The following is a 24,077-nucleotide window of genomic DNA, read 5'->3' on the forward strand; positions in this document are numbered from 1 at the left end:
AAGCCAAGCTGGACAACTTCCCCAGAGCGAGCCATTATTTTATACGAGTGAATCACTCAACCACATGGCTAACTTCAAAGGTTTTGACTTTTGTTTTGGGGGGAGGGGAAGACACAGGGGGAGAGGCCATCGTATTAAAGTGAGCTTTCAGATCAAAAGCCCACACACACACCAGGGACAGGAAGAGGAGGCTGGAAGAAATCTCGAGTTTCCTTTCGCCTTTGGCTGTATGGTCAGTCCTCCGTATTATTTATGATGGGAACACTTTTATTAGGAGACTTATTTTATTCTTTGTTTTTAGTTTTTCTTGAAGCCGGATAGAGGTCCAGTCTCGGTAAATGGCTGACATCTCACAGAGGAAACTCCCTCATGGTCCGTCTGGTCTGGGGTCTTTAAGTCCAGAGTCCACGGACTGCTAAGCGAGCCTAAACCCCTAAAGTTGTTCACAGATTCTCCCTGAGTATGCACATATGTGCATTTTTTCTGGGGAGAGGGTCTCAGGTTTCCATCTTATTCGCTAAGTTACCTTCCCCCCGGAAGTAATTGACTCTATGTCAGCTTGGAACCCCTAAATATTATTTAGGCCAATATTATTATTGAGGCCAATAAGCCAAGAAACGCTTGGGTTTTTCTGAGTTCAACCCTGGCTCTGAAGTAATGGCCCCATATCCCTCTCGGATGCCATTGGAAAAATGAGCTTTGCTTGTGGCCTCCTGGGTAAATGCCACTCTTTGTCTGCAGAACAACGCGGCCCTGTCAGAGTGATGTATCACTTGGAAACCGGGGTGGGTGCCAGGCCTGTCGCAATACTGTCACATCCTGATGGGATGTTGCAACCTCACCCTGAAACCTACAGGGAGGGAGACTGGAGTCTCCTCACATTTCCTGTGAATTTGCCCTTCCAGATTTCAGAGAAACCCAAGTCAGGTGCAGGCCCTCTTGCCGGCAACGCCTGGGGAGAGAGTCTTAACCAGAGTGAGAGTCTTCTTCTCTGCTAACCAGAGCCGGTGAAATCCCCGTCCACCCACCATGGCTTACAGAGAAACTGCTCGGAACGCTGAGTCGTGACAGGCCGGGTGCTCCCATAGGTGGACGTGTCCATGCATGCCGGAAAATACAGAATCCTCAAGTCGGAATTGCTTCCCCCCCCCCCCCCCCCCCCCCCCCCCCCAGCTAGAGCATTATAGAACTGACCCTGATTCTCGGCAGGGAAGACATCTGTGAAATCTGTGCTGTGCCACCATCTTTGGAAATGGCACCGAGTGGTGGTTGGGATGAAGCCTCTGCATTCAAACTGTTTGTGTTCACGTCCTGACTCTCCTCACAGGCTGTGCGACTTTACACAAGCCGTCTGACCTCTCTGTGTCTTAGCTCCACCACAGCTATAATCTGTGAATCATAACAGTACCCACCTCATAGGGTCATGGAGTGAAGTAAATAAGGTCATTCAGGTAAAAAGCTTAGCACAGGTACATAGTAAGTGCTCAATAAACAGTAGCTATGCTTCTTAACCATTGTAATTAGGAGCTAATGGTTCTTCTAACTCTTTGAACAATGACACTCTTGACAATTAAATGAATGTCAAGAACCCTCTCCCTTTGCATACAGTTTCAGTCAGTCTGAAATGCCCTTGAAGACCACACAGGGGTCAGTGAACCCTAGCTTAGGGAGCCCTGATGTAATGCCCACAGAAGAGATGCATTTTACTGGCCCAGTTCCTTAACAGGATTGGCTTGCATTTAGAGACTACTCTGTATTAAAATTGTGGATTTCTGATTCAGAGAGTTTTGGTGAGATCTGCTTTGGTCCTCCAAATACCTGAGGGGCCCAATCTCTCTCTCCTCTCTCTCTCTCTCTGTCTCTCTCTCTCTCTCTCTCTCACACACACACACACACACACTCCACATACCCATGCATACATGCACTGCTAGACCATTTAGTTTTCTTTTTAAGAAGTTTCATTTCACAGATCTGCCTCTGCCTTCTTCTCTTTGGCGATACTCTCAAGGGTTACCATAATGAGTCATTTGTTAAACTAATCTGTGTTTCCATAGTCCACTGGTGGCCCTCTGTACTGAGCTCAGGCCAGTCAATGGTCTCTTTGTCAGGCTGATTAAAATGTAACTTTGCATGCCAAAAAAGGGCACTCCTCTGGCTTAAAAGCCATTTTCTTTGTTATAAATGTTTACGTTTTATATTATGTAAAAAAAGAAACACACACACACACACACACTCAACTTACTTCAATGACCTAAATCCTTCAATGGCTTCTTATCTGAGTATAAAAGCTAAAATCCACAAAGAGTCCCATCAAGCCCGAACCTTTACCCCTTTGTCACAGTTGCACTGGCTTCCTTCTATTCTGTGAATGTACCAAACACATACTGACCTCAGGGCCTTTGCACTTACTATTCTTATTCATAGCAGGTTCTTCCATAAGCTCTCTGCATGGCTGACTGTTTCCCTCACATCCTCCTGGTCCCCTTATCCGCGGGGGATAGTTTTTATCATCTCTGTTTTGTTTTGCTCATATACCGCATATACAAACAGTGCCAGGCATGCACTAGGTGCTCAAAAAATATTGGTTAAATGAGTGGATGAATGAATGGAAATCACGATCGTAGGAAAGAGGTAAATGAAACGGTTCTTGTTTTTTCCTTTAGCAGAGTCACCCGAGATAAAAAAGGACCAAGACCACCCTGCAAAGTCCCACACCAAAAAGCACAGTAAGTTGGCGGGCTTTCAGATGGCTCTTGGCCCTTCCTTTCACGTTGGTCATAATTAGAGGCCGCTAATTTTTAGGCAAATATTGCCTCTGCCTGTTGCCTCCACTTTTCTACCTCCGCCTGTGTAGGCAAGAGAGTAGGGACGTCGCTTGCCCGGGTAAGCAGTTTCTCAAATAGAGACCCCCCCCACCAGAGAGTTCCTCCTCGTGCTTCTCTATTTGCTCTAAAACTGAGATACCAAGGGAATAACCGCTTCCTGCAGTCATGAGGTTAGTGACTCCCCCCGTTCCAGAAAAATGGGTGGGAAGAGAAGAAGGGTGGGAAGAAACAGCTGAGATTTTTTTTCCCCTTTTGTTGACTGTTGACTTCCTACCTCTGTCAAGTTATTGATCCAAGAGGTGACTGTTTGCTCTGAAGATGCAGCAGAGCTCTTTGGAAGTTGCACTTCCCCCAATAATCAAACCTCATGAAGATACGGGAAATATCAGAGACATGGAGGAGAGGGCACAGAAAGAAATCAAGACGGTGTGATATACAAGTGATGGGGAATCGGACATCTTCACTCTCTGTCCTCCACATCACTCCACGGAATCGAATGAACACAGCACCTCAAATGGCGGGAGGAATTGTGCGGCCCAAGTCTCGTGGGAGTCAAGGGGGATTTGGTTGCTAATCTTATTATAGGAGCTGCTTCATTTTCATATTGGCCCCCTCAACTCCCACAAGACCTTGCCCCAACATATTCTAGGAGTCAAAGTTCCAGAGCCCCGTCGATGCGCATTTGACTAAAGCACAGTTGCCGGGTGAGAGCGATTTACTTGGGCTGAGGTCCTAAACGAAAGTGGTTGACATTCGCTCTTCAGGGAAATAACAGTTTAAAATGAATCCTGAACAATTTGTCCACGGTAATTCGAAGAGACTCTCCCTGGCATTGGAGGGCCGAGACCTATGCCTCCGTCTTAGCTTTGACACTGGTTAATTGGGTGACCTCGGTCAAGTCACTTACCTTCTCTGTGTCTCAGACTCCTGATTTTTGAGCTAAAGCCCTGTGCTAGTTCATTCTCAAATGCCTTTTGTTTCGATCCGATATTTGGTCCTCCCGTGTCTGGCTTTGCTGGTGGGTAGGGGAAAATGGAACGTGTCCTACTTGCTAGGAAATGTCACAACTCTGTGCCCCCTCTGCCCCTTCTTTGCCGTGACTTAGGCCGTTGATACACTCCTTTTCCAACCTCTCCTCAGATCCACGAGGGACTCACTTATGGGAATTCATCCGTGACATCCTCCTGAACCCAGACAAGAATCCGGGGCTAATCAAGTGGGAAGACCGGTCTGAGGGCATCTTCAGGTTCTTGAAATCGGAAGCTGTGGCTCAGCTGTGGGGAAAAAAGAAGAACAACAACAGCATGACCTACGAAAAACTCAGCCGAGCGATGAGGTGAGGAGGTTCCAGTCCCAACCGTGACCGGTTGTTTCTTCGGCGGTCTGGGTCTGACCAGCCACCTCATGCGATGTCCTTTGTTACAGATATTACTACAAGAGAGAAATTCTGGAGCGTGTAGATGGACGAAGACTGGTCTATAAATTTGGGAAAAACGCACGTGGATGGAGAGAAAATGAAAACTGAATCTGCCAACATTTGGAAACTCAAGCCGACACATACCCCAGACAATCGCAAACCAAGAAATCCTGCACATGCGTATGTCAAAGACTACTTTTCTCTGATATTTATGTACCATGAGGGGGAACAGCATCCGCTTCTAATGGGAAGAAGGAACACTACAGTCGATAAAATTATTTTGTTACTTTGAAGTATGTCCTATATGGGGAACAAACGTACACAGTTTTCTGTGAAATATGACGCTTGTATGTGGCCGTGATTTATTTTTGCCTCTATTGAAGTTCTTTTCCACTGCAAGAAGGACAGGATTGGTAGCCTTGTGCTTCCTGCTAAAAGAAAGAAAAAAATATTAGAGGGCATTAAATGTTTTTATGTGCAAAATGATTAGGGAAAGGTGATGTGTCTTCTGCGCTTACGAATCCACGTGGCCTCATCAAGAGAGGTGGGTGTGGTTGTTAGCATGGACCCCGAGGTCTCAGATTGCCAGGATGAACCAGAGGATGCTGGGAAGTTTAACCTGGGCTTTGGGAGCCGGTGAGTGGAGCATGAAGCCTTCTGAAATCCAAGTGGACTATAATCACTGCATAATCACAGGACTTGCGATGCTTAAATCAGCGAGAAGAATAATGGTGGGGGCTTTTTACTCATTCAAGAATGATTTACCTGATGCCAAGGCTGTTTTTCTCTCTCCCTCTTGGATGATTGGCGGAGGGGGGGGGGGTGGAAACTTCAACTGCCACCTCTGCTCACTTCTAGATATTTAAGAGAGGGTCTAGCCTTGGTTGTTTTTATCCCAATTGCTCCAAAATAAATGGGAAAAAGGAGGTGGTGATGAGTTTGCTCTTGGAGCCCAATAGCCCCTGAGTAATTCTTTGTTGTGCGTTATTGGGCTGTTTTGTGCATTGTAGGATGTTTAGCAGTAGCCACGACCTTTAGCCACTAATTGCCAATAGCACTCCCATCCCCAAAGTTGTGACATCTTCAGAAATGGCCAGATATCCCTTGCAGGACAAAATTGTCCTTGGCTGAGAACCACTGATGTAGCCAGTCAAGATGAAGGTGGTGATTTACTCTCAGAACAAAGCTAGGTGTAGATCTTTTAGTCCCTAGAGTGAAGTAAAAGCAAGACTGCGGAGTCAACCAATTTTTAATTTTTAAAATGTCAGGGACGATGGGAATTCAGGAGTGGGACATCTAGAGGGAGTTTTCAGAACCCCAGATGAGAGCCAAAGTCAGATGACAAACTAAACATAGTAATGTAGCAAAGAACTATAATAGAAGACATTTCACTAGAATGAAAAAGAAGAGTAAAAATCAAATTGCACCAGGAAATGCTGAGAAAAGAGAGAGAGAGAGAGAGAGAGAGAGAGAGAGAGAGAGAAGAAGGGAGGAAATGAGAGAGAGAGAAAGAGAGAGGGTTCCAGGGAAAATCTTTGCACATGTTAATTCTTATCATCATTCCTCTTTTGGATAATCTCTTTCTCGTCTCATCTCGACTCATCCCGAAGTGAATGATATGTCGCCTAGATTCGTGTCCAGAGGGATATTTTTGTTTGCTTTGAAAAGGAAAGGCAGAAAAGAAAGGAAGAGGGAAGGGAAACGGAGAGCTCAGCTCCGGAGTTATGGTTAGTAAGAAGTTGGGGATTTCTTCCGGTGGAATTGTTGAGAGGTGCCGGGAGACTCAGCACTGGGCCCTGCAGTCTGGGAGGAACGTGAGCCTGGGGACACTTTGGAAGTGACTTTAAACACTCAGATCCCTTTTGCACCTTTTCGTTTTGGTTTCCCGTGTCCTTGGCTTTCTCCCCCACTTTTGCCTCTCTACCTTGAGCAAAAATGTGGGGGTGAAGACAATGGGTTTCATCAGCTAATGGACCGCCTACCACCGCGTCTCACCCAGGGAAGGCGAGTGATTCACAGTCGAAGGTTGTGAAGTGTTTGTAATGCATTCAGAAGGTAGGAAGTAAGAATTAAGAATTTGTCCTGATTATGATGAGAGCCGTTATGGACGGTGACCTTGGAGGCCCGGCTTAGGGAGAAGATCTTCTGAAGTTACAACCAAGTCCATTTTTATTTCCGCCTGCCTCGGTCACCTGCACGTACGTTGTCAAATAACAGTTGCTGAGGAAACTGAGGGAAATAACAACGAGCAACACAGCCCTGAAACATGCCTGCGTAAAAAAACACAAGGTGCTTTTCCAAGTGAAGCGAAAGAACCGTGAGGCCTTTCCAGCATTTTAGCACTTTTCACATGGAATGAATTAAACACCCAAATATCTGAATTGGCGTAAACGCATGAATGTTTGCCCGTCTGCGTGCATCTGAACCATGCGGCGTCATTAGGGGCATCTGCTCACGTGCTCTCTGCCTTTTCCCCCCTGGCTTTGCCTGCTCTTCACCTAAAGTGGCTAGATCCTTCCCGGAGTTCACCCTTCCCCAAACCTGTACGTTTCTCACACTCCTCCCGATTGGCCTGGGCTCTTTCTGCACCATCTCCATCAAGAGCACTTTCTGGTAGGTAGTAAGTAAATCTGGGGAGTACCGACTGGAACAGTTCTGCAGATAATTAACAGATTGTGTTATTTGCCGAAAGTGACGGTTTCTTGGCACCTGGTTCCTGCTTAAATAGGCTGGAGTATTAAGTTCTTAGCATATCTCTCTATTGTCTTGGCTTGAGTTGATGCATTTTCTATGTGCTGTTCGTGACTTGGAGAACTCATGGCAATTGGGCCATGCCAACTTAGGGTGTGAACGGAATACTTCCCACCACAGTGTTGCAAGGGAGAGCAAAATCCCAGAGAGAAGCCAGCATCGGGTGAAGCACCCTCCCCCCCACCCCCACCTTCTCTTGGGGACTCGTAGCTTCTCACTCAAGACGCTTATCTGTGTTGGATGCTTACATGGTTATCACACCTGGTCTCTTGAATTCTCAAGGCTTGGGCTCTAATTTGTCATTTTCATGGGAATCTGAGGCAGGAAATGTGTTGCTAAGACTTGGTCAGACTTAGATAATCTGAGACTCCTGGATATTTGACTTGATGAAATTTGAGCTAGGCCTTGGATCCCAGAGACCTACACCTGCGGCTTCTTGAACTTGCCTTCTGACCAGGGCAGACCCAGGTGATGAGTTTTCCTTTGAACATGCCGGTCCTTCCTTAAAGTCCTTGTCTTTCTAGACTGTAAGCTCTTTGAGGGCAGGGACTATATCTTACCCATATTTCCCAGCACCTAGCATGAGATAGGTCCTCAGCAAACATTTGTTGATTTAATGAGCGAATGTCTTCTGGAAGACGTCTCCATATCCATAATTGGGATGTGAATTGTTTCTTCACTGGAATAGGAGCACAATGGCCACAACTTCAAGGACATGTTATCTATTAGATGAACATTCTACTGTGAGACTTTTTACTTTGCCTTCCTCCTTGTGCTGAAATGAAACCAAACAGACAAGTTGTTTGGTTCCACAAGCCAACATACATCAGAGGAGAATTCTGTCGCCTGATTAGGAGCTGTGAGCCTTATTTAGTACAAGAAGCCAGTAATGGACCTTTGACCTGTTTTAACCAATGAAGATTATGAATGTGTTTATACGATGTAAATTGCTATTTAAGTGTAAAGCAGTTCTGAATTTTAGTATATGGGGGTTGGTTTATATATAAATATATATATATATATATATATATATTTTGTCTTTTTGAAAAATGCTGAGGGATCTTTTGATAAGGTTAGTCATGCATGTTAGACTTTCATTGTGCAAGTGTGCTGTTTTCCAAATGTATAAAATATAGGAGAAGGTAAAACAGTGAGAGGGAAAGGCAATTATGTTATTCTTCTATAGTTACTGTTGAGTGCCTACTAAGTGCACAGGGAGCCATATACGTGAGGAGCTTCTTTAATTAGACAAAATGTACCAGATGTTCCATAGGACCCTATTGCGTGGACACAGACTGTGTGAATAAAGGGACAGCACCACAACAATGATATCTGAGCTGAATTAACTTCAGCTTTGGTTCTCAGGATTCCATTTCTGGATTAAGATAGCACTTGGCAAAACCCCACCAAGACTGTGCCTGATGAGCCCCTGAAATGTATAAGCCCTCACAGCTTAATCGGGATTGATCTTTCTGTAGGTATCTTTATAATTTTTGCTTTTCTTCCCATTTGGCTTCTGGGCTGACAGTTGGTGAAAAACAATCCTACTGCCGCTATTTTTTTTTTTAATCAGCAATCTTGCCCTTTACGTGAAATTAACACTGAGTATTTTTGTTTTATGAAAGAATTATATTTTTCAAAGTATTGTTTTTTGTTTGATGGGTCCCAGAAAACACTAATAAAAACCCAAGACCAGCCTGTAATTGTGTGTTTCATGCTTCAAGGAGCCATCCAAAACTGGGCTTAGAGGAAATGCACTTAGTCCATAGCAACAAAATGCAGGTAATTCTTGCATATATTTAATTTAATGAGCATTTATTGAGCATCTATGATGTGCCAGGCACTATCCTAGACACTAAGCTATGGTAGAGAATGAAAGGGACAAAATCTCTACTCTCATGAAGTTCATGTTTCATGGAATGGAAACAGACAAGAAACAAAATACTAACAGGCAAATATTAGATGTGTAGTAAAGAAATGTAGAGCAAAAAGGAGTGGAAAATGCTGGGGTGTATGTAGGGATGTATGTAAGTTTAGCTCACATTTCAGTGAAGATCTGCAAGATGGAAGGAGTGATGCACGTAACTGGAGGAATGATACCTTACAGAAGGGACCAGCAAGTGCAAAGTTCCTGCGGTTCCTGACATACGTTCCTGACATGTTCAAGGAGCAGCAAGGAAGTCTTTTTGCCAGAGTCAAACAAGCAATAGTAGGAAATGATGTCAAATAGGCACTGGCAGGTTAGATGACATAGAACTTGGAGGATGTTAGGAAGGCTCCAGTTTTTCTTTCGAGCGAGGTGGGGAGCTATAGAGAAATGACATGTTCCCACTTCTGGGTTCAAAGAACCCCTCTGGGTGTTGTGTTGAGAATGAATTGCAGGGAGGCACTCAATGCTGAGCACACATTCTTCCTGAAGGATGAACAAAGGGAGGCAGAAAAGATCACACATCCGGGCTTCCAGTACAATACTTACAAATACTTCAAGCCAGTAAGTGAACTCTAGAGGTTCCTAACAAGTTTCTCCTGGGGCCCAGAAAGCCTCAGCCATTTGGTTTAACTCTGTAAACAATAACATGAAACAAATATCTGACCATTTGGAGAAGATCCACGATATGTTCTGTATATACATTATTACATTTCATCCTCCTGTAAGTCCCTGATATATAGGTATGATCTCTAGTTTTCAAAGGAAGGAAATGAAAATCATAAAGATTCCATGACTTTCTTAAGGCCACACAGCTAGTAATAAGCAGTAAAGCTGTAATATTCTCTAGTTCATCAGGATCCTACCATTACACAACACACGCACACACAGTTTTGTGGTTAAATATGTTGGAGTAATACTGTGTTAAGCAATGTCCTACAGACTTATTTACTGTAGGAATTATTAGAATCTTTATTATGACAGTGCACACTGTAAATCTATAAGGCGGGGAAAAGGGTTCCCAATTTCCCAAACATATCCATCAACGGGTGAACGGATAAAGATGTGGTATATACATACAACGGAATACTACTTGGCAATGAGAAAGAATGAAATCCTGCCATTTGTAGAAACATGGATGGAACTGGAAGGTATTATACTGAGTGAAATAAGTCAGTCAGAGAAAGACAGATATCATATGTTTTCACTCATATGTGGATCTCGAGGAACTGAACAGAAAACCAAAGGGAAAGGGAAGGGGAAAAAAAATAGTTACAGAGAGGGAGGGAAGCAAACCGTAAGAGACTCTTAAATATGGAGAACAAACTGAGGGTTGATGGGGGTTGGAGGAGAGGGGAAAGTGGGTGATGGGCGCTGAGGAGGGCACGTGTTGGGATGAGTACTGGGTGTTGTATGGAATCGATGAACCATGGGAATCTACCCCAAAAACCAAGAGCACACTTTACCCACTGTGTATTAGCCAATTTGACGATAAACTACATTTTAAAGAATAAATTCTTGAATAAAGTATTACAGTCTTTGTAATTTGAAAAATAAAATAAAATGGACCCTTTTCATCACAGAAGGCTTGATTAAAACAGCACCCTTAGATGCCCAGGAACGTGATAATATGTAAAGATTACTTCTCTGACTTAGAAGAAGCGGTGTTTTGATGTTTGGGCCAAATTAGTATGCTGATAATATTCATGCACATCACGTTTGACCCACTCTGAATATATTCTATTTTTTTCTCATTGAGAAAAAATTCCCTCCCTGCCCTGGGCATTATTTTATTTGCATCGATGCATTTCTCAGCTATCACAGAGAACTTGCTGATTGCCAAAGAGTGAGAGTCCTCTTTGAGAACTGTGAACCCTCATGAATGTCAACTCTTTAGAACTATCTGTCCCAAACTATAGGCGCTGGCCACATGTGGTTATTTCAGTTTCACCTAGCTAAAATGACATAAAGTGAAAGCTTAGTTCCTCAAGCACATGACCCACATCCCAAGTGCTGCCCAGCCACACGTGGCTAGTGGCTACGGTCCCTGGACAGTGCAGATGTGGAATAATAGTTTCGTAATCAGCGAAAGATCTATTGGACAGCGGTGCTCTAGAATCTGACGCTAGGAGGAGCGGGTAGAGGTGGAAAGGGTGGCGAGCAAATCTAACCCAGGGTGAAATAAGATCCGTTGAGCCTTAGAAACTAAAGGTGACCCTGAATGGTAGAGAACAATAAAAATAAAGATCCAAAGCAAATATCTCTGCAGTTGCTGGAATGGTGACAGTACCTGCGAGTGCAGACAAGTTAGATGCTGTCAGTGGAGCTTTTGAGTGGGAAGATTTTATTATTCTTATCTCCAAACCCCACACATACCCTACAGTCATTCGTATGAGTGTTCCAAGGATGTGGCTTTCTGGTTGAGAATACGGGCGTTGAGGGAAGATCACTGAAATGGGCAGGGAAGCGAAAGATCCTTAAAGAGGAATGGCTGGCACTCCAGCCATTTGTCTGCTGGCACTCCAGCCATTTGTCATTTGTCGGCTACAAATGACACTAACACCATTTCCTTCTTCTTTTCAGGACTAACTTCTTGAATCATTAGTTTACCCATCAGCTCGCTATGTCCTTAGAAGTAAATTCTCTTCTATGAACTAGCATGACCTGGCGTCTGGTCACATAAAGTCGCCGAAAATGCTCTCTTGAGGGTCAGCGTCAAACTCATTGCTGCCCCAGGGAGTTTGCTTTAGCTCTTCCCGCTACCTAAAATGCATTTTTGAGCTTCATGTGGATGGCTACGTCTGGTCATGCAGATTTCAGTTCAAAACGTCGCCATTCCTACCTACACTCAGAGCTGGAAGATATTTGCTGCAAAATCCCATACTAAGAACACAGAGAGTATAATGCACAGACCCAAGGTCATGCAAGCTTGTAACGAGGAGGGGAAGCCAGTTTTCCTGTTTTCCCATTCATGAATCCTTACACCCACAGGTCCTGGGGTCTCCTAATCACAGGGATCTTTCATCCCCAACACGGAGACATCCTCAAGGAAGCTCCTTTTCCTCTGCCTCCATGGCGATGCCAGACAACTTTCTTATGCTGATTCTTTGAATCTGGCCAACATCATCTTCCTTCCCGAGTCCAGCCAGATCTGGGAGGGAAAACCACACATCCTAGACATTAGTGGAATAGCAGATGAGACCAAGTTAGAGCTGCGAAGACACCAGAAACTCAGAGGTTCCTGGCATCACTGAGGAAGGAGCACGGGACGGTATAGAATCTAGTAAAAGATCCAATTAATCATCAGCTTTTTGACTTCTCTCCTAAGCTTCACTGTGTGTGTGTGTGTGTGTGTGTGTGTGTGTGTGTGTGCTTTCTTCTCTCCTACTCTCTGTGTGTCTTTCAGAGTCTTCATTTCTTTCCCATACCTTTCCTTCCTCTTGCTCACCAGTCCCTTTAGGACTCCTTCCCACTCCAAACCTGTCTTTCCAGGTTGCTGAAAGATCCAGGGCTGACAAGAGGACGGTCCTGGACCAGGAATGGAGCCACCTCTTTGAAAGCCTCACTGGTGACAATAACAAATGGTATTTACCTAAGAGTTATTAACACATCAACTGTTCTCCCCTTGACTGTTTAGTCATGTCATTCAGCATTAATGGACTTTTCCAATGGCAAATAGAAAGAGAAGAAGGAAAACAAACAGTGTATTCACACTTGATGGAGTCGGTGATCCCTGCCAAAGCTGTGAAAACAGAGGTGATCTCTTAAGTTTGACCTGAGGACACGTCTCACCTGCATGGGAATACACAGGATTCTGGGTCCATGTTGGACTTTCCATTGAGGTTTCCCATGAGAGGGAAAGCAAGCAGTAAAGGATGTGGCAGCATGGTGCAGAAGAAAAAATACTTCACTTGTTTCCAATTCCGTGACGATTACAGCCAAGGTACCAGGCACGGCACCAGATTGACTAAAGGCAAAATCAAGTGGTCCAAGTTCACATCGCAGATTTGTGTGAAAGCCCACTTCACTTCCGGTTCTACTTTGCTGTATTGTCTCCATCAATGTCCACGTTTTCTTTAAGAAGGAGATATCATTGAGTCATGGGGACTGGAAAACAGGTTAACAGAGTAAAAAGCATAGGCTTTTGAGTCAGAACAACCCCCGTTCCAAATCTTATACCTTCCCCTACAAGCTAGATGACCTTGGCCAATTGACTTAACCTCTCCCTTTGAAGCTCAGCTTCCTCATAAACAAGCAGGAGTTCTAAGCTGGAGCTTATGCTTTACGGGGGAGACAGCCAAATAACCAGGTATTACACTGTAGTGTAATCAAAGATGGGAAAATGCAGGAAGGTGAGACCTGGGTTCTGGTCATGGCTCCACCACCGACCAGCCATGGCCCTTCAGGAAGTGTCTTAAGCTCTCTTGCTTTGGCTTCTTCCTTTATTAATTGGCTGGTTGGACTAGATCATCTCCAGAGTCGTTTCCAAATAGAAAGTTCCAGGAATTTATGAAAATAAGTTTGAGTCTAGTCCAAATTTTATTTAAATGTTTGAGTCTGCCCTGGGATGAGTTGGGTTGCTAAAGTAAATACGGAGGTGTCTCTGGCGGTTCTGTAGGACTGTGGAAGTAGGAGGCGGCCGGTGACAAAACAGCAGAGTCGGGAGCCCTGGACTCACGCAGCCAGTTTCAGCAGAAGCCATCCTTCCGGATCCAAGAACTGTGTCTTCGCCTGGTGAGACTGCTCCCTGGGGAAATGGCTCATGCACGGCAGTGATGGCGTATATTTATTTAGCGCTTACTATGCTGGGCAGAGTCCCATACACTGTGCTTATATGATCTCATTTAATCCTGTGAGGTAGGTAATATCGTTATTACCGTCTTTCCCTTTGGATGAGGAAACTGAGGATCAGAAGGATTCGACCATTTGCCAAATGGCAGAATTAGGATGTGAACCCATCCCGCAAGCAATGATGTTTCTATCACATAAATTCCTGAGCTACTAAGGGAAGCACCGCCTGAGCTTTCAACTGCTGAGTTAAGTCCTTTCTTTGAGTAGGCTTGCTCAGAAGCAGGAAGTAAAATTTGCCAAAAGTGCAAGAATAAACAGGACCCTGAGGCATTGAGTATAGTCTGAAATTCAAAACCTACAAGAGATACCACCTTTCCTCGAGCTGACGGGTCCCAGTAATGCTAACGGTGGAACAGATTGGACTCCCAAGGAGCTGCTGCGTGAGGCAGACGTTCTACGTCCACAGACAGTGCTGGTCTCAGAGAATATGTGTGTGCTGTGTGAGTTGAGTGGTGCCAAATAAGGAATACAGAGTGATAGAGAAGAGAAAGGTAATTTCTGGTCCCAACCACCTGCAAAACCTCTATAAGAGTGGGATTTAACTGGCCATTGGAGGAGAGACAGCATTTTCATTTTTAATATGACAACTTTGAAAAGTGTCTAATCATTAGTTTATATATATAAATAGTCAGAAAGTTAAAAACATACCTCAAATTCCAACACTCAAAATAACCAGTGTACATATTTGGTAGACACCATTCCAGGTCTCTAGAATAATAAAAAGATGGATGGATATATACACCACATCTTCCTTATCCATTCATCCATTGATGGACATTTGGGCTCTTTCCATACTTTGGCTATTGTTGATAGCGCTGCTAGAAACATGGGGGTGCATGTGCCCCTTCGAACTGGAGGGTATTACGCTAAGTGAAATTAGTCGGAGAAAGACAAAAATCGTATGACTTCACTCATAGGAGGACTTTAAGAGACAAGACAGAGGAACATAAGGGAAGGGAAACAAAAATAATATAAAAACAGGGAGGGGGACAAAACAGAAGAGACTCAAAAATATGGAGAACAAACGGAAGGTTACGGGAGGGATTGTGGGAGGGGGGATGGGCTAAATGGGTAAGGGGCACTAAGGAATCTACTCCTGAAATCATTGTTGCACTATATGCTACCTAATTTGGATATAAATCTAAAAAAATGAAAAGTAAAACAAGTTAATAAAAAAATAAAAAATAAATAGAAAGACAGATTGAGAGCTGGAACTAAGGTGGTGGAGAATACGGGTGAAAGCAAGATTTCCCTGTAAAACCTTATATCTGAACCATATTAATGTATTAGCTACTCAGTAAAAAATGGGTGTGTAGACAGAAAGAATTTTATAAAACCGTGACCTTAAATACTGCTTAACAATGAAAACATACCATTCAATTTGACTTGAACTCAACTTGAAGAAAAAGAAATGGAAGGGATCTCTGAATTCAGATAAATGTTTCCTTAATATGAAACATATTAGTTCAAACCAGAAACTTCTAAGCTCATGACAATAAAGAATATTGACAGTGGGGTGATTATGCTTTCTGAGGGTACATGTTTCCACTTAAGACACTATTGGCTGACTCCTTGTTCTGAAAGATGATAAAATTAACATGTGCTGTCCCTCATACTCCACTTCCTCATTTGCTGAGTCCCATTGAAAATATCGGATTCAATACTTTTATTATTTTTGATAAAACCAAAACCCAGCTTCCAAAGTTGTTTAGTCTCAGATATAAATTTCAACGTGTTAAGTGTTTGCCACCAGACCTTCCACCTTGCTCCTTCATTTTGTATTTCTTTCTTTCTTTGGATTCACGTCTCAGAGGTCTGAATTCATAATGTAATGGGTTCCCATTGATTCCTCCTGTGTCTACCTTCTTCTCTCTTTCTAGTAGGTCCCTCCTGTGAAAACATTCTTCTCTCTAGTAGTTCTAGGGAATCCACATAGTTCTGAGGAAACTAGCTCTTACTTGAACTCCAGGTATGGAGCACATGACCCAGGCTGAGCAAATCAGAGCATTCTCTATCCTTGATGAGGGTTATCTTTATGACCCAGGCTGGTGTACTCAGAATGAGTCCCAGCTCACTTTTTTCTGGGAAAGGGAAGACCTAGAATTCTCTACCTCGGGATTGTGTGACATGAGGGTGTGAATGATAGAACCAATGCAACTTTCTTTTTCTTTTTCTTTTTGCTTCCACTGGGGAAGTTAGCCTGAGGATAAAGTCAGTACACTGAGGAGGGGCAGAGCAAGCCAAATTTCAGAGAACTGCACTGGACCCCTGATGACATCATGTACCCTGGATCAGGTTGCAACTGAAGCCCTCCGACCACCGGGCTTCAGTTACAAGAACCACAAGTCCCTATTTTAGATTTCTGAGTTTTCTATTAATTATAAAATGAAGAGTACTAGTTAACGCAATTGTGAAGGTAGCTGCTGCTAAGGGCTAGTGGAAAGAGTATTCCTGTAGAGGCAATGACATCAACGAAGCTTAAGAGGCCAGAGAACAGACAGCACGTGACTTAGTCTTTGAGAGTTTAGTTTTTTCCTCCGGTTACAAGCATCCTTATTCTGGTTAAAGAGGAGTAGAACCTTGGAGTGACAACTTGCCTGTCACGGTATAAGTTATTTCTTCATAGGAAGGTCTTACCTGGTGCTGGGAAAATGCAAAGGAGACAAGAAGAACTTGGTGGGGGAATGGGGAAATTGGGGAAAGGAATCATCCGGGCAATTAGATGAAGCTCGTTTCATTCTCCTGTGGAATATTTTAAGGCATTGGTTGCAGTCCAGTCCTGGGACAAGTACAGACAGAATCCTGAGTAAGAGAAACCTTAACTCATACTAATGAAGGTGACAACTTTTTATCGGAAATTCTGACTGTAGTTTTCTATCTACGGGTCAAAGTCCTCTTTTGCAACCTCCTGAAAGAGTCCAACTTTGGAGCCAGTGATCTCTGATCTGGTTGAAACTGTGAGCCAGGACAACTGCAGGACTTGGGTGACCATGCAGGGATCTCTACTGCCTCCAAATTCACCTGTGCAATGGAAAATATTGCCTTTGGAAATGTTTGACTTGGGGAAACTCAACAACAATCTCTGATTCTTAGAGAGGCAATATATTGTAGTACTTCAACACTTGGCTCCAGAGTCAGATTGCTTGAGTCTGAATCCTGGCTCAATCACGATCCTGAAATTCCATTTCATCTATAAAACGACTCTATGTGCTATTAGTATTCTCATTGTACAGATTAAAAAATGAGGTTCAGAAATGTTGCGAACTAGGGTGCCCGGGGGGCTCAGTCGGTCGAACGTCTGACTTCGGCTCAGGTCATGATCTCGCGGTTCGTGAGTTCGAGCCCCGCGTCGGGCTCTGTGCTGACGGCTCGGAGCCTGGAGTCTGCTTCGGATTCTGTGTCCCTCTCTCTCTCTGCCTCACCCCTGCTTGTGCTCTGTCTCTCTCTGTCTTTCAAAAATGAATAAACATTAAAAAAATAAAAAAAAAAAAAAGAAATGTAGTGAACTTACCAAATTCATACAATTAGTTAGTGGCAGAGATAGTGTTTACACTAAAGTCAATCTGGCTTCAGAGCCTTTATTTTTATCCCTCAACTACCTTTTATCACTTCTGTGAGGGGATGTCACCCATAAGCTCACTGTTGCAGGAAGAACACCTTTTTCTGATTTTTCTAGAGCAAGGAACAGGAGTCTAAAAGATTGAGTCATTTCTCAGGCAGGGACACAAAGTGGGGAAAAATGGCCAGTTTCTTAATTTTCTGCCTCTCTCACCTCTATTTGATCCCATACGCTCTGTCAGGAAACTCTAGATAATATGCAGCTCCAGGCATGCCATCACTGGGCATTAGCATCTTCAAAATCTTCCCACTAGATCTACAAATTAAACTCTAGCTGCACATTTCTATCCTTACCCTTCATAAAAATAAAATTATTTAAAAAAAATAAAATTATGGTCCAACTCTTCAGATTCTTAATAACACTGTAGGCTTCTACTTTCAACTATAATTCAGCAGCTCCCACCAGAAGGACTAGAAAGGTTGGAAGACCTGAAGGCAACCAGGACTGGAGGGGGCAAAATCCCAAGAAAGAGGGAATCATGCAAGGTGAGTTGACAATTTGAGTGACTTTTTAATCGCAAGTCATTTTTCAATTTTGGATTTGAGGCAAAAAGCCCAGGTAGGAGGCAGCCAAGAAGCAGAGAAACTATAGAGGTTTTGAAAGTCTTGTGGGGCTGGTGAGACAAAAAGCAGATGCTTAAGGAATCAGAATAACAATGAGAAGAGAAGGCTAGAGAACTGATCACAACATTCCATCAGATTCCTCACCCCTCATGACATGCCAAACTCTGAAACTGTTTATGGCAAGAGACCTAGGCTCTGAAAAGCAGAGCCTTTCAGGAGAAAGATAACACCACTCAAAATCTCGACAGTTTTTTACACATATTTCAATCCATTACAAGGACCAAATAGTGAAAACCTAGAAAAAACTAGACAAAAGAAAATATATATGGATGCAGTAAATAGGCCTAAAAACTGTATAATTGGAGTGGCAGAGTGTGAGAAGAGAAAGTGAGCCAAAGCAACATTGAAGGGGTAACAGGCAAGAATTTTCCAAAATGGACGAAACCCACCTGTTCAGTGATTCCTGTGAACTCTGAGAAGAAACAGAAACAGAAGAAAACCACACTCAGGCTTTCATTGCTACGCTCTAAAAACAAAGACAAGAGACAAAGCGAAAACCTTAAAAGTAAGCAGAGAAAAAAATTAGGTATGTGACTTTTCCTAAAGAAATAATGGAAGCCAGAAGACAATGGAATAACTTCGATAAAGTTCTGAAAAAAATTCCCAATTAAAATTCTGTACCCATCAAGAACATCTTTCAAATGTTAAGACCAAATAATGACTTTTCACACCAAGAAAAATAAATATAATTAGCTACCGGCAAACCTACAGTAAAATGAATACTAAAAGGAGCTCTTTGGGAAGAAGCAAAACCATCCTAGTCTGGAAGGGACCTGATAAGACCATTCAGTCCTTTCCTCTGTCTCTGGGAACACAAAACTCCTTGATCTTGAGTGTGCTTGGAGCCCAGTGATAATCTGTACAAAGTCTGCACATTGCCGGACACAGAGTGACCACTGACTAAATGAAAGGGATACTTGCAATGTCACAAGATTTAATCTAAAATCTTTACCTTTCTGCTCTTGTTGGATGAACAGTAACAAAAAATTTCTTGGTCAAGACGAAAAAGTCTTAGAATTCTACAGCGTCTAAATTAGGAGGGTAATAGTCTGGTTCACTGCTTAAGGGCAAAGGCATTGAGGATTGTATCACCTGGTGGTAACCAGTCTCTAAGATGGCATCCCAGTGATCCCTACTCCCCAGGATTCACATCTTTGCATATTCTGCTCCACCGACGTACCAGGTTTGGTCTGTGGAAGCAATAGACGATGGCAGAGTAACGGCATGTCACTTCTAACGTTAGACTACAGAAGACACCAAGCCTTCCATCTTGGGCATTCTCTTTCTTTCTCTTTCAGATTAGTTAGCCTAAAAGGAGTCAGTCGCCATGTCATGAGCAGCTTCACAGAGAGGCCCACATGGTGAGGAACTAAGGTCTCCAGACAATGGCCACCTCAAGGAGCTTGGAAGTGAATCCTTTGGCCCCAGTCAGGATTTCAGATTATGAGCCAGACCTACCCCACTCAGCAGCTCTTAGTCCTGGTCCTCAGAAACTGTGTGAGAAGATAAACGCTTGTTATTTTAAGATGCTGAGTTTTAGAATAATGGAGCAATGGATACTAATATACACCTTATCTGTGCTTACTAATATTTGTGGAATAATGTAATGCAACTGTATTTGGTTTCTCATCCTAAGTTCAGTGTACTAAGTAACTTTCCCAAGATCCTACACTTGCCTCTTTCTTTCCAATGAGTCATCTTTTGCTTCTCGATCATGGTATTTCCCCTGGTCTTCCTCCTGTTCAGATCCTCCCTTCAGCCAGATGGGGCAAGCTGGTTAGACTGTGGGTCCCTTGACTTGGGTTGGTCCTTCTCCACTGCAGTGACTGGGCCTGTTTTCCTTAAGAGAAAATAATCCTGGGGCGCCTGGGTGGCGCAGTCGGTTAAGCGTCCGACTTCAGCCAGGTCACGATCTCGCGGTCCGTGAGTTCGAGCCCCGCGTCAGGCTCTGGGCTGATGGCTCGGAGCCTGGAGCCTGTTTCCGATTCTGTGTCTCCCTCTCTCTCTGCCCCTCCCCCGTTCATGCTCTGTCTCTCTCTGTCCCAAAAATAAATAAACGTTGAAAAAGAAAAAAAATTAAAGAGAAAATAATCCTGAGCTTATTATACATCCAGAAGCTATGGGAATACTTACTTACCTCCAGGCTTGTTTTCATTACATTCAGTGTCAACACATTAACGAAGAAAGCTTATGTTTGAGCTCCGAAATTATTTTAAGATTATTCCATTCTTATCTTCATGTTTCTTTCCAGAAGGTAGGCTAGGGTGGAAGAAGCACTTGTGGGAAAGTAAAAAGGCTTTTCAGGTCACCCCGTTATACCAGGCTGTGGGCAAAATCAAGGCAGAGGTTGATAATAAATCCCAGGGTCAAACCAGATGAAGGAAAAAACACAGGCCTGTTGAGATCTTAGCAAAGCCTGAGCTATATGAGAAGCCTCTGGTGTTTCTCTTGCTTCAACAAGAACCAGGACAGGGATTCCCAGAGTCTAGGACTCCAAGCTGTTGTGTTGTCATAATTTGCCACACTGAAAAGAGTTTGGAAATTTCCTGTGTGTGTGTGTGTGTGTGTGTGTGTGTACAATTATACACACACATGACTATAAGCTCCTCCAGGGCAAGGTAATAGTCACAGTGTTTATTCCATGTCAATACCACCCACTTCTAGGAACAAGGTAAATGTTGAATGAAAGCAAGGATGTGCATTTCTCAGCCTTGGTGATTATGTATGCTGGTTTTAGGATATGTTCTCTTTATTCATTTTAACCCTTAAAAATGTCTTCCTCTTTTCACAAGACAAAACAAAACAAGCCACCAAAACAAACCAAAACTAAAATTCAGACTGGAGACCTAAGAGTTGTTTCTCTTGTTCTGCGTGTAGTTTATTGTCTGAGGCCATTTTCATCTATTGCTGCGTTTTCTCCCTCACCGACCTTCTTGGGTTGGATCAGAGCTCCGTTTTACACAGGAGGAAACACGCTCCGAAAGATTATTTCCTTTGCCCAAACCACACACGTCAGAAAGGGCAGAGATGAGATATGAACCAGGGACTTCAGGGCCCCATGCACTTTCCACTGCCCATAGTGTCTCTATCCACATACCGACGGCATAGTTCTTTAATCACCAGCTGCATGGCCGCCATCTCGAATTATGAGGTGACTCTATCAGGGCTCCTTGGAGGAGGTGAGGCTCTGGGCCTTCCACTCATTTTCAACAGACCGGTTGTACTTTTGCTGACTTTACACTTTGGGCCTTTCTATAAAATTTCATTTGAGCAAAGCTTTCCAAAGCAAACCGAGCCCACCCGGAACAAATGGCTCCACTGACCTTAACAATTAAGTAACCTCTAAGGTCCCTACTACAAAAACCCACTCCAGTTCCTTCCTTCTCAGCCATCAGTTCTTCAGTCTCAGGCTCCTGGCAATGAAGAGTATGAAGCCAGACCTCCTTTGGCTCAATGCAGCCCCTATGCCCTCCTGCTGCGCTCAGTTTCAGGGCTCAGGTCTCGTGGGAAAGGGGAACCCTGGACAACGTTAAAGTGAAACTATTTAGCAGGTCACAACTTCCACTAGCAGGCTGACAGCCAGCATATCCTAAAGGCTGAAAGTGCAGGCTTTGGACTCAACATATCTAGTTTGAGTCCCGATTTTCTTTGCAGCTGTTTGACAGTGGCCACGTTCTTTTGTCCCCCTAAGCCTTCGTACCCTCGCTAGTAAAACAGAGAGAGAAGTAGTAATAATCGCTTCAAGTTGTTGCAAAGATGAAATGAGACCTTGTATATAGTGTCAGCAACTACCGTTTACTGAGCACTTACTGTATGCCACAAGCTCTGCTAAGTGTTTTAGACAGTTTACGTTATCGTATCTCTATGGTAACTGTGTGAGGTAGGAGTACTTGGCCTGTGACTGGCTACCTGAGAAGCAATCAGTTAGTGGGAGCTGTCATTACATGGTTATTGCTTTATAGTGACATGGTGTTGGGTCAGCAGCACCAGATGACTGCGGTGAACTCCCACGCACCATGGTCCTGGCTGTCCCTTCCCATGTGCTGCCTCCACCTGGCTGTCTGGCTGGGGCGGGCCACACTGCCACGGAGCTCCCGGGCTCATCCTATTAGGATTTCTCCCCTCTTGGCCCCTCCTTAGCCTCAGTTCCAACCAAGTCCTCACCAGCTGGCGTTGACAGACAGGAAGGCAAAAAGAATTCTCAGAAAATAAGATTTGAAATCAGAAAGCTAACTGGACTCGAATCCCAATTCTCCCACCTCCCAGATGGAGAACAATGTGTATCATTCACCATTGATGTGGGAGACCCTTGGCAAATTGTAGCATCTCTCCAAGCCCTAGTTTCCATAGCTCACAAAACTGGCTAAGGAATGAAATGTTCCCTGAGCATTTATTGCATGCGAGGAGATCTATATCTCAGTTGTTCCTACCAACACCCTATCATTGTGGTCACCATTTTCCAGATGATAAAACTGAGGCTCAGGGGAATTAAGACTCACCCAAGATCATACTGTCATTAGGTGACAGAAGTGGAACTTGAAGGCAGGTTTTCATTTTTTTTTTTTTTTAGTATGTTAATGTTTATTTATTGTTGAGAGACAGAGAGAGAGAGAGAGTATGACCTGGGGGGAAGGGCAGAGAGAGACACATACGGAATGCGAAGTGGACTCCAGGCTCTGAGCTGTTAGCACAGAGCCTGACGTGGGGCTTGAACTCACGAACTGGGAGATCATGACCTGAGCCGAAGTCGGACGCTGAACCGACTGAGCCACCCGAGTGCCCCTTGAATGCAGGTTTTCTTAAACCAAGTCATATGTTCCTCCTGCCATACCAACCAACAATTCCAAAGGCTATCCTGAAACTGCTTCCCATCCCCACTCCGGGGACAGAGAAGGACAAAAGTCTCCCCGTTGCTTCAACCTTTTCAGAGGGAAACATCTCCTTGTGAACTATCCACTATACTGGAAACGAAACCCTGCAGCTGAATTTCAATGGAGTTTTAAGGGCTATCCCACGTCCCCCAGCACGTAGCCTGTCGCTCTCTTACAGGTAATTTGGAGTAATAGGAGCCTTTGTTTTTTTCATGAGATTGTTTCTTCTCTGGATCTACGAGCTTGGACACAAATGTAGCTTTGGTCCCTGTAAACACACGCAGTGACACAGCTGCATGACTCACCCACCAGTCACTTCCAAAGCCTGGGCATGGCATGGCCCTGACCACCCGTTCTGTCTCCTGGAAGCTGGCTCTTCAGACATGGCTGTGAGGACTAGTTTATGCGCAAATCACCTGCACTGTGCCGTCCTGGTAGAGTAGATCTGAAGAGGTGAGGAACAAGGCCTGAAAGCAAGGAGAATTCGTGTCTTTGTTGGGAAAGAAACAGGTCTTCTCTTTGCCAAGAGAAATTAGCATTAGACAAGCAGCTGATTTGGAACCTGCGAAGAGCCAGATGCCTGGGATACAGAAAGGGATGGGCCCTTGGAGGCAAAATCAAGGTTGGAACACATTGCCTGAACCAGCGCAAGTAGCAGAATATTCAACATAATGACTGTTTAGGAAACTCCGGAATTGTGTCGTAGGTTTAAGACACAGAACTCTGCCATTACTTCTGCCATCTTTTGGTAAAGGAAAATTAAATTCTTGGGATTGAAAAGCTCTTCTTTCCAAATCTCCCCTCCCAAATATCGGGCACCTAAAATTCCACCTTGGGTTTTTTTTTGGCTTTCGCCTGAAGTTCTGATCTAGTAATGAAATATGCTTGTAGTTAACGTGTAAATATCCTGGGGAAGAATGACACATGAGACCACAGATACACTTCACCCACTGTACTATTTTAGTTGATTAGAAAGAGAGAGCTGGATGATTGTATTGGGAAGGATTATAATCTCCGGTAGGATTCAGGGGAAGAATCACAGGAGGCCGTGCTTGATTAGCAGTGGCCTTCTGTGGCTGGAATGAGACGTCCTAGGACAGAGGCTTTGTAGGCACACTTTTTGGCTTCACAATAGGTACATTTGTTTATGCATTCACTGGCAGATGTGTGAAAAGAAGCTTTCAAGTGTGAAA

General features: G+C 43.9%; 1 protein-coding gene across 4 annotated transcripts in view; it reads left to right on the forward strand.

Moving 5' to 3' along the window:
• The window catches only part of EHF (ETS homologous factor), a 41,595-nt gene extending 32,899 nt beyond the window's left edge, over nucleotides 1-8,696 (forward strand). For 3 of the 4 annotated variants that reach the window (XM_019812258.3, XM_045039132.1, XM_045039134.1), the window contains 3 exons: nucleotides 2,664-2,726; nucleotides 3,966-4,161; nucleotides 4,251-8,696. In XM_019812258.3, coding sequence (XP_019667817.1) covers nucleotides 2,664-2,726; nucleotides 3,966-4,161; nucleotides 4,251-4,350 — 359 coding nt within the window. In that variant the 3' untranslated portion in view covers nucleotides 4,351-8,696. The remainder of the gene's footprint in view (nucleotides 1-2,663; nucleotides 2,727-3,965; nucleotides 4,162-4,250) is intronic. The other variant, XM_045039133.1, reaches the window with a different exon arrangement.
• Nucleotides 8,697-24,077: the final 15,381 nt, after the last annotated feature.

The sequence above is a fragment of the Felis catus genome, chromosome D1 (assembly GCF_018350175.1).
Source record: "Felis catus isolate Fca126 chromosome D1, F.catus_Fca126_mat1.0, whole genome shotgun sequence".
Lineage (NCBI taxonomy): Eukaryota > Metazoa > Chordata > Mammalia > Carnivora > Felidae > Felis > Felis catus.